Source organism: Eschscholzia californica, unplaced genomic scaffold (assembly GCF_041429995.1).
Source record: "Eschscholzia californica isolate CP2 unplaced genomic scaffold, dmEscCali1.0.p SCAF_1, whole genome shotgun sequence".
Lineage (NCBI taxonomy): Eukaryota > Viridiplantae > Streptophyta > Magnoliopsida > Ranunculales > Papaveraceae > Eschscholzia > Eschscholzia californica.
Window position 1 is genome coordinate 24,570,888 of NW_028238198.1, and position 8,861 is coordinate 24,579,748.

Below are 8,861 nucleotides of genomic sequence, written 5' to 3' on the forward strand. Positions count from 1 at the left end.
CAAATCTACAGGGAGAGGTCTGTGGACCTTGAATAGATTTGTTCGAGGTCGAACAGACCTTGAACAGAGTTGTTCAAGGTCGACAGACCACTCTCTCTAGATTTGTTGAGAGAGAGGAGAAGACAAATAAAAAGTTTTTTTTTAGAGAGAGGGAGAGGAGAGAGAAATTTTTTTTTTATGTTTGAAGGGCCGGCGACCTTCGCCGGCGAAGATGATAAAGTGGCGAGAAGATGAGGTGGCAGAGATAGGCGATGAGTTGGATGAGAGAGAGGTGATGACTAGTTAATGGTGTTATAACGGAATCTTTAAAAAGGGGTCATCTGGGTATTTTTGATAAAGTAGGGGGCTAGGCAGGAAACCGGTCACAAAATTGGGGGTTATTAGGGAAATAATCCTATTATTAAAAACAATCAAATACCTTCCTATAATGAACTAGGTTTCTGCCGCTTCTTCTTGGCGAAACGATTGTTGACACTAATACTTTTCTTTTCGGAGTCAACTTAAATGAAGAGGATGTAATTTATATCAAATTCTCACTAAAAATAAACAAACAGTTAGACTTATCCCAAATAACCGACTCACCAATTTTCAGGTATAAACTTATAATCTAGTATAATAAATTGTATTATCTTATACATTATCTATTATCTATGGACTAATTATTCTCAGGGGATGGAGTTGATGATCTGGACAGCCACCCCATCATCTCTATCCCATATGTAATACTATGTAAACCTCACGCTTCTAACAAACAAAAATTCATTAGGGAAATGCTAAAATGACAAAAGATTTTGACACAAGAACTTATCCAGCTGATGTGGCGGTTGTGGTTTAAAAGTTTGACTAAATCTAAGCCGTTGAGAGATGAATATCACAACCGCCACATCAGCTGAGTAATTTTTTTTGTCAAAATCTTTTGTGATTCTAGCACTTCCGAATTCATTAAGCACTTAACGTGTTTGTTTATTGGGGTAAACATATTAATTATGTGCTTGAAACCGTTCTGTCTTACTCTTCTTCGTGATAAAATCTCTTTTATTTATCAATGTACAAACTTTGAAATAACAAAGAAAAGCACTTATGACTGTAATTAGCAAATACTACATTTTATTTGTAGATTAACTTTTTGAACAAGATATTGCTAGACAAATTTACATTATTTGTGCAATAATTTGTTTTTACCATCTTTTGTTAATGAATACTGTAAGTTTATTTTGGCAGTATCATTTTGTATTTTTTTTAGTTGTTTCAAACCTCTATTTTTCGCATTGAAACAGACCTCTATTTATCTTCTCTGAATAAATATTTATTTCACTTTAAATGTTCTGAAAGTCAATGGGGGCATTAATTGGTCATGGGGTTCCTAACTATGTCTACTAATATCATATAGCACATAGAACAAGTAAAAGAAAATATAAAATTAGGTTATAAAAGAATAAAATATAAACTGCAATTGCAAGGTGAAAAGGAAAAATTGCTAACAATGGTAGACCACTCACTTGCATGAGGAAGATGGATTTTTGAGAAATGTAGATATTATCAAGTTTGGGAAAAGCCTAGAACTTTTTGGACTTCTTATAGTAAACTAGAATGATAAGGAATACTTTCAACAACAACAAAAAATAGAATAAAGCACATGTTTTTTTTGATGAAGGGAATAAAGCACATGTTTCTCCAATCCTTTTTTATATGATAATTAATGGGTCAACTAGAGTTCTCTATCTTTTTTTTTTCGATAAGAACAAAAAATGAAGTTCTCTATCCACTCCTACTAAGACAAGGGCTATATCTATCATATCATTTTTACCCTGACTGTCAATATATTTTAGGTTATATAATTTGATAGTCTTCATTTCCATAGAAAATAGATGGGTAAAGAAGCTAGCTTCTATTGTTTTTTATTTCACTATATGTAACTCACAATCGTGAAAAATGTAGTTTTAAATCAATACAACAAAATATATTTTCATGCTATCAAACTCAGTCTTAAATAATAAGACAACACAAAAATAACCTTAAATGAGATGTTCCCTTCAAATCTTAGAGCAGGACCTCGGTTTCTTTAAGATGGTGATAGTAAAGTTTGTTAGTACAATGAGAATCTTAATCATAAAAGATCGTATCCGATACAATTCAATTGGATGTAACCAAGTAGGTGTTTGTCCCATCAACATTATGATTTTGGGGGTATTTAGAAATCGTTAAGGAAAATGCAAAACTTTTTCTCTAAAAAATTCTAGTATTTTATGTTTTTCAACAATAATGCTAATACGTCCGTCTATATAACCCCATACTTAGCTGTCTGCATAATAGAACAAGAAGGGAGTGATAGGTTTGAGGGAGATACGGTTATTGTCGCCTCTTTTACCCATTGTTTTACTATTAGACAGTCAAGTAGGGGTCAAATAAGTGGACAGTCTATCTTTTATTGATTTTAATAGACTAATTTAGTACGTTTTAGGACAACATGGTCGCAGTATATATCTAATATATGTCTAAGAGTGCAAATATAATTCATAGTTTTAGTTACTTGTATCTATAATTGAAGTTTGGTATTTTGAAGAACACGAGATATATTGTTGATTTGTTGGATTACGGAAATGTGGGGTAAGGGAGGAAAATCCTTCTCCCAATAGAAACAAGTTATTCCGAGAATACAAGTGAGGTGGAAATATAAATATAAATGATAGCGAGGATAATGAGAATGTCATATCGAGTAGCAAATAACATTTAAGGATCACCAAATATATTATGTGACTTCCTCCATTCTCACACCATTCCCTTCTTTTTTCCCTATAAAATAGGTCATTTCATTTTGAATATATCTTCACTTCTCTCTCTCTCTCTCTCTCTCTCTCTCTCTCTCTCTCTCTCTCTCTCTCTCTTGTAGAATAATGGCTTCATCTTCTTCTACATTATATAATTATGAATTGAGTTGCAGAGAAGAACCTCATGTGCTAGCTGTTGATGACAGCATTATTGACAGGAAACTCATTGAGAAACTACTCAAAAATTCGAATTGTAAAGGTATGTATATGTAGTTCTCAATCGTTCAAACGGGTAAAATAGTCTTCTACACGAACCAAGTACGGTAGGAAGTATAGTTTAATTTTGGGAATGCGTGATATTGACCTTGACACAAGCTACTAACTAATAACTATGACAAATGCCCTAACTATGTATTTGACGCCGTTGTTGTTGGTGTTTGTAGTGACAACTGCGGAAAATGGGCTACGTGCTCTGCAGTACTTGGGCTTGGGAGATGAACAAGGCCCTCCAGGATCCAAAGTGAGTAAATAGTTTCCTATAATTCAAAAAAGTCATTTATCTCAGTACATGGTTTTAATCGGGCCTCGTTTTTATATTCAGGATTTGAAGGTAAACATGATCATTACCGATTACTGTATGCCAGGAATGACAGGATACGAACTACTCAAAAAAATTAAGGTGATAATCTTTGCTATCACGCTTTTTACACTATGTTGCTTGAAAAGATTACAATAACTAGATATGTATAATTTTCTTCGGATCAGGAGTCGTCTAAAATGAGAGAAGTGCCAGTGGTTATAATGTCATCCGAGAACATTCCAACAAGAATCAACAAGTAAACCCTAATCTCAATCCTTCTTTTAGTACTACTCTAACCAAATCAAGATTTCCAATTCCTTGTAATTGATGTTTGTTTGTGTTTTGTTCAAGCAGATGCTTAGAGGAAGGAGCTCAAGAGTTCATGCTGAAACCTATCCAACAATCGGATGTTAAGAAGTTGAGATGCCAAATGACCAAACTTAGCGAACCGTCTACCGGGAGATTTTGCATGGGATTATAGGCAATTCCGCCCTAGGGAAGATTATACAGAGAGATTCATTATGAAGAACCCGATGAAAGGAAAAAATTTTATGAACCAGCATTCTTTATCTGTTTTTGTGTATTACTTCACTGGAAAATGGTTCTTACGTCCGAACACTACCCCAGCAGAATGAAAGGAAAAATTTTAGAACCAGTATTCTTTATCTGTTTCGTGTATTACTTCACTGGAAAAATGGTTCTTACGTCCGAACACTATCCCAGCTGAATTAACTGTGGTATCTGGCCAGGCAGAATGCTCGGAGAGATTTAACTCTATAAATCTTGTCCGGACACATCCCAGCTAGGATAGTGGTCGGGCATAATATCTGGTTTGAAGTTCTCTATAACTTTAATGGTTTTGTCATACATAAAAGAAAATAACGCTCAAATTGACAGATTCATTAAACAAAAATGATAGACGGACCGGAATTTTCAGAGCAAAAGCAACCGAAAACGGCCATCAACGGTCATGATCTTCGATGCTCTAGAAGTGACGCTCGTTCCAATAAGCAATCTCAAACTTATAATAGAAAAAGCGCCTTCAACAACTGGGTGATTAACATTTTTCACCCACAAATAGATTTTCAAACATTTTATACAGTCTAAAAGCTTCCAGATTATATCTCATAACGATGAAAAACTATTGATCATTTCTCAGAGTATAAACATAAATTATACATCTTCAAAAAGTAAAGTTCTATAAAAGAAACCAGCCCCAGCAAATCCTAACACTTAACACTACCAACCCGCAAACAGATTCCCGATTCTCAAATCAGCTTTTGCCACTATATCTAGTCGTATACTCTGCCATGGTATGCTAGTGTCACAAATCTGTTTAAACGGAAGGATTTTAATACACGAGAGCGATAATCATTCGACCTTGGCCATCCCAACACCGGGCATGCTGCTCTCAACAACAGTCTCCTTCACAAACCTGAACATTTGGCCAAACTCATTCAGAGATACGAATCAAACATAATACATTTTAGCTGTTAAATGAAGGCAATTGTACCTCGCTAATTTGTCCTGGGAGGACTGTAAAACATAAATTGCAAGGATAAATGACATGACAAGCCCTGTTTCATATACACAAACTAACTTTATCAGTTCCCCCGGGATGAAAACCGAAAAAAAAAAATTATGCTACTAACATTCAATTGTCTTTTAACATGCACTGCTTGGAAAAAGAATGGAGTGAATAACGAGAATTTGACAACGATACGAACATATCGGATAAAAACATGTACTTTCAACTCAAGAAGAATATAGGGGCTTATCTCAGTACCATTTACAATAAATACTAATATCATATGCGTGATGAACTAAAGAGAAGAATCGGCACCTGATCCAAACAACACATAAAATCCAGTTCCAACATCTATTTCTGACCGCTCTTCCCTGAAACAATTACCATAACCAACAGTTGGTCGCCAATTTGAAGACAAATTCTTAAGGTGGAAGAACCCATTTTAAATTATGCATAGACATGATAGATACAGCTTAGTGAGTTAAAATTGCAAAATCAAAGATCTTTCTTCTTAAGATATCAAAGAGTACATATCAGTTTGACTCATAAGAAGGGAAGAACTCGGTAGATATAGGAAATAGGAATCCTGCAGCATCCAACACTGGTTGGTCAAATCCAATTTGAGTGAAAGAGGCTTCAGTAAAAATGAGAGGATGTACGTTCACTTACTAATAGATGTTCTCGGTGGACTCTGACGCTATATATATATGAATACTAATGGTGATCTACTGATCTGTTATATGTGATGAAACAGTGATTGATATATATTAATATATATATATATATATTATATATATGACAAAACAGTAATTGTCTCAAAATCCTAATATCTTCATATTGAATTATAAACATCCCACATGGTAAAATTGTAAAGTTATATAAAAGTACGAAGCCATAGTCCATACTCCACAGAGAAGGGTCTGAAGGTACTAGTGCTCACCATGTATATCTGACAAGGACATGTTTTGGCCAGTGTTGTGGATCCCAGAATTGAGTTCGTATGTTTGGATGAATTTCAACATCTGATTAAAACAAGAAAGAAAAAAAAAATATGAAAAATTCATCACCACTTGGCAACGCATTCATGAATAATGAGATACAATAATGTAGTTTCAAAATAGTAATGTAAGTCTTGTTATATATCACCGTAACTCCGTAAGAGTTAATCAACAAAGAAAGATAGTTGCATGTATGCCACTGGGTCATTTTCATTCAGATAACAACAACAGATAGTCACAGCAGAAAGACCATCGCCCAACAGTCTAAGTTATCTGGAATAATGGTCCGCCAAGAAAAGCTTTTGGACCAAACTGCAAGAACTTGGTAACATCAGATTTTTTTAGTTACATTACTTTTTCTTCTTCCTGTTACTGTTTTGTTAACTGCTGCCATTCTTCTTTTTTATTTTGATAACTAGATACAGTTAAAACACTATTAGTTCATATTTGCTTATGAACCCACTGTTTAAATCAAAACTCTACATATAGACGCCACCTGAAATACTCACTGGCCAACAAATATAAGAAAAACTATCAACTATGGCATAGTTTCAACTGACTTTGCTCTATTATAGACGGAATAATTCTGACCCTGAACTCCTGAAGTAGTGTGACCTGAACCACGTTAACTTAGAACAGAGTACAAATATAAAATGCACAAACTATAACGCATGGATGATAAACATAATATGGCATAGCGAATGTTACAAGTATTCCACTGAAAAGCAGAATTGCACATAATAACCTCGATATTACAGCTACAATGCCGAGGAAAAGAAGCATATCAAAAAGATAGACAAAACGTACAGTGATGAGGCATGTCTACAACTTTAGCTGTCACACCATGTAAATCATTTCCCGAGTACCTCTGTAGGACATACAAACTTCAAAATCAAACGTCTATTGACATTTACAAGCATGAACTCGTAGACATTTACTATATTACATAAGATAAATGTACATTACAACCAAATAAACCTTATGATTGATCTTAGTGAAATGCAATCCTTACCAGGTTTACTTCAATCATTGGGACTTCTGGGCCTTTTCGGTTTATCACAAGAAGCCATGGAATAAGAAATTTCTCCCTTCCAACTTGAAACGATCTGCACGTGCATCACTTTCCCAATTACAATTTCCACATAGAACAACCTTGTTAAGAACTACAACTAAAATATGGAGTTTCAAGAATAATTTGCCCCAACTGGTTCAGAATACACAAATGACATAAGATCAAGTAAAAGACACCTCATAATTTCCAATGCGTTATTCAAATTTATAAACCTGTACAAGCATACAATAGTGAACTTTATACAACCCTAAATTTGTTCTTCTATGGTTTTCACTTGTTTCAATTAGCTACCCAGACTCTAACATAACATGAATTAGTCAATCACTGATTCAGAAATGGAAATTAAATAAGTTATTCTTCTTACATTTTATAAGGATCAGTGCCAGTATAACCTTGAGGTTTCGCCAAAGGAACCAGTACCTGTAAAAATAAAAGTTACCCAGAATAACAAGATCAATCAAGAAGATAAACAGAGAGTTGGGGAAATTTTCTAAACAGAACAGAATAGAAATGAAACCTCTCGATTCACACCAAACATCGGGCACTGACGACCAATCATATCATGCCAAACAGTTCTAGTCTGAAAATTAACAAAATCAATAAAGACAATGAGAGAGAGAAAACTTGAGATTGATAATTATGAAACGAAAAACTATAAATTGGGATTAATTTCTAGGGTTCATACCGAATGGTACTGACCCATCTTGCTCATCGGGACGATCTCCCCGGGTCTGTAAGCAAGGGAAATCGAAGGGAAATTCGATAAACAGAAACATAAGAACAATAAGGTAATTGTTTCACTGATTGAGATCCTGAATTTCTTCCCCATGACTGCTTGCAAATTCTTCTCCCGGTTATCTCCTGCCCTAGAAATTGTTCTTGCCCCTAACAAACTTGTTTGTAGATCGGACCCGGTTACTGGGGAAGAGGTCCTGACCAGAACCGGTTTCTGTATTTGGACTGCCCCAAATGTCATAAGTATAAACCCTGGCCCCTTGATGTTAGTTCCCGTGGCAGTGTGCATCTTCTCCGAAAACTAGAAGGTCACATGGTCGATAATGGTGAAAATGCTACATTTATTGATTTGTATTTTTAAGAAAAATAAGATAATGTGGACGATAGAAAATATAACCGTTTGAAAGTCATTCGGTGCTCGGTGGACACCAACCACTTGAGCCTCCAACTGAAAAGGTAAATGGATGGTGAGTTCTGGGTAGAAGACGAATATTGGTAGGCCAGTTGAATATAAGAAGAACTGTGAAGTCATTGGACACCAGGTGGTGTCGATCGAGAGAATTGTGACTGACAAGTTAGCAACCAAGTAAAAACCGACATAGCGGGACAAAAAGAGAGGGATATAAGGACTACTTGAGATATCATTGTGCTTACCAGGTAGAAGTATGGCTCGTCCGGTAGAGTGGTTGGGAATCGATTTTACGGGGCAAGTCATCGGGATAGACTCTTAGTCAATTATACAGGCAGAGTAGAGTAGTTTGTTAAAGCGTATGAGGAGTAGGTCCAACAAGAAGCAAAACAAATTTCGAAAATATGGGGAAGCATCAACCGCTTGTCGTCCATTTTTGGTCGGTCGAAGCCCAACCAATCAAGATTTCGACTCAATCTGCCTAATCTGATTTGAACCAGTTCAGTTTTAGTTGGTCCAATCAATTATAAGTATAAATTATTTTGAAACTTTAATTTCTTTTTTAAAATTCATATGATATCACATGAATTTGACCATATTGGTAATTTCATAATTTTATCTCATCTAATGTTATTATTATACAAAAAAAGGGTTATTTCTCAAATAGCCTCCAACTTTGTGAGCAGCTTCCTGCCTAGCCCCTTACTTTAACAAATATTCTCATATGACCCTCTTTTTCCGTTATCTTTAACTTTCCGTTACTCTCACTCC

At 35.1% G+C, this 8,861-nt stretch overlaps 2 protein-coding genes across 2 annotated transcripts; one reads left to right on the forward strand and one right to left on the reverse strand.

Moving 5' to 3' along the window:
• The first annotated feature begins 2,894 nt into the window (after window positions 1-2,894).
• LOC147565358 (two-component response regulator ARR17-like) lies at window positions 2,895-3,903 on the forward strand. Its single transcript, XM_086651582.1, has 5 exons — window positions 2,895-3,027; window positions 3,212-3,288; window positions 3,370-3,447; window positions 3,534-3,604; window positions 3,703-3,903. Exons 1-5 carry the CDS (start codon window positions 2,895-2,897, stop codon window positions 3,827-3,829), a joined length of 486 nt encoding a protein of 161 aa, XP_086507708.1. The 3' UTR covers window positions 3,830-3,903.
• A 537-nt stretch (window positions 3,904-4,440) lies between these two features.
• On the reverse strand, window positions 4,441-7,959 carry NPU (ATP-dependent helicase/deoxyribonuclease subunit B). Its single transcript, XM_086651839.1, has 9 exons — window positions 7,632-7,959; window positions 7,464-7,526; window positions 7,311-7,366; window positions 6,887-6,980; window positions 6,682-6,742; window positions 5,817-5,898; window positions 5,192-5,247; window positions 4,862-4,925; window positions 4,441-4,783 (listed from the first exon to the last, which is right to left on the reverse strand). Exons 1-9 carry the CDS (start codon window positions 7,920-7,922, stop codon window positions 4,720-4,722), a joined length of 831 nt encoding a protein of 276 aa, XP_086507965.1. The 5' UTR covers window positions 7,923-7,959; the 3' UTR covers window positions 4,441-4,719.
• Between the last annotated feature and the right edge of the window lie 902 nt (window positions 7,960-8,861).

Bases quoted from the DNA above. Each gene is read 5' to 3' on its own strand.
- NPU (XM_086651839.1), bottom strand. From the start codon at position 7,922: ATGACATTTGGGGCAGTCCAAATACAGAAACCGGTTCTGGTCAGGACC. The intron at 5,899-6,681 runs GTACGTTTTGTC...TGTTTTAATCAG, and splicing joins TGTAGACATGCCTCATCACT to ATGTTGAAATTCATCCAAAC. The intron at 5,248-5,816 runs GTGAGCACTAGT...TAATTGTTTCAG, and splicing joins GTCCTTGTCAGATATACATG to GGAAGAGCGGTCAGAAATAG.
- LOC147565358 (XM_086651582.1), top strand. From the start codon at position 2,895: ATGGCTTCATCTTCTTCTACATTATATAATTATGAATTGAGTTGCAGA. The intron at 3,289-3,369 runs GTGAGTAAATAG...TTTTATATTCAG, and splicing joins AAGGCCCTCCAGGATCCAAA to GATTTGAAGGTAAACATGAT. The intron at 3,605-3,702 runs GTAAACCCTAAT...TTGTTCAAGCAG, and splicing joins ATTCCAACAAGAATCAACAA to ATGCTTAGAGGAAGGAGCTC.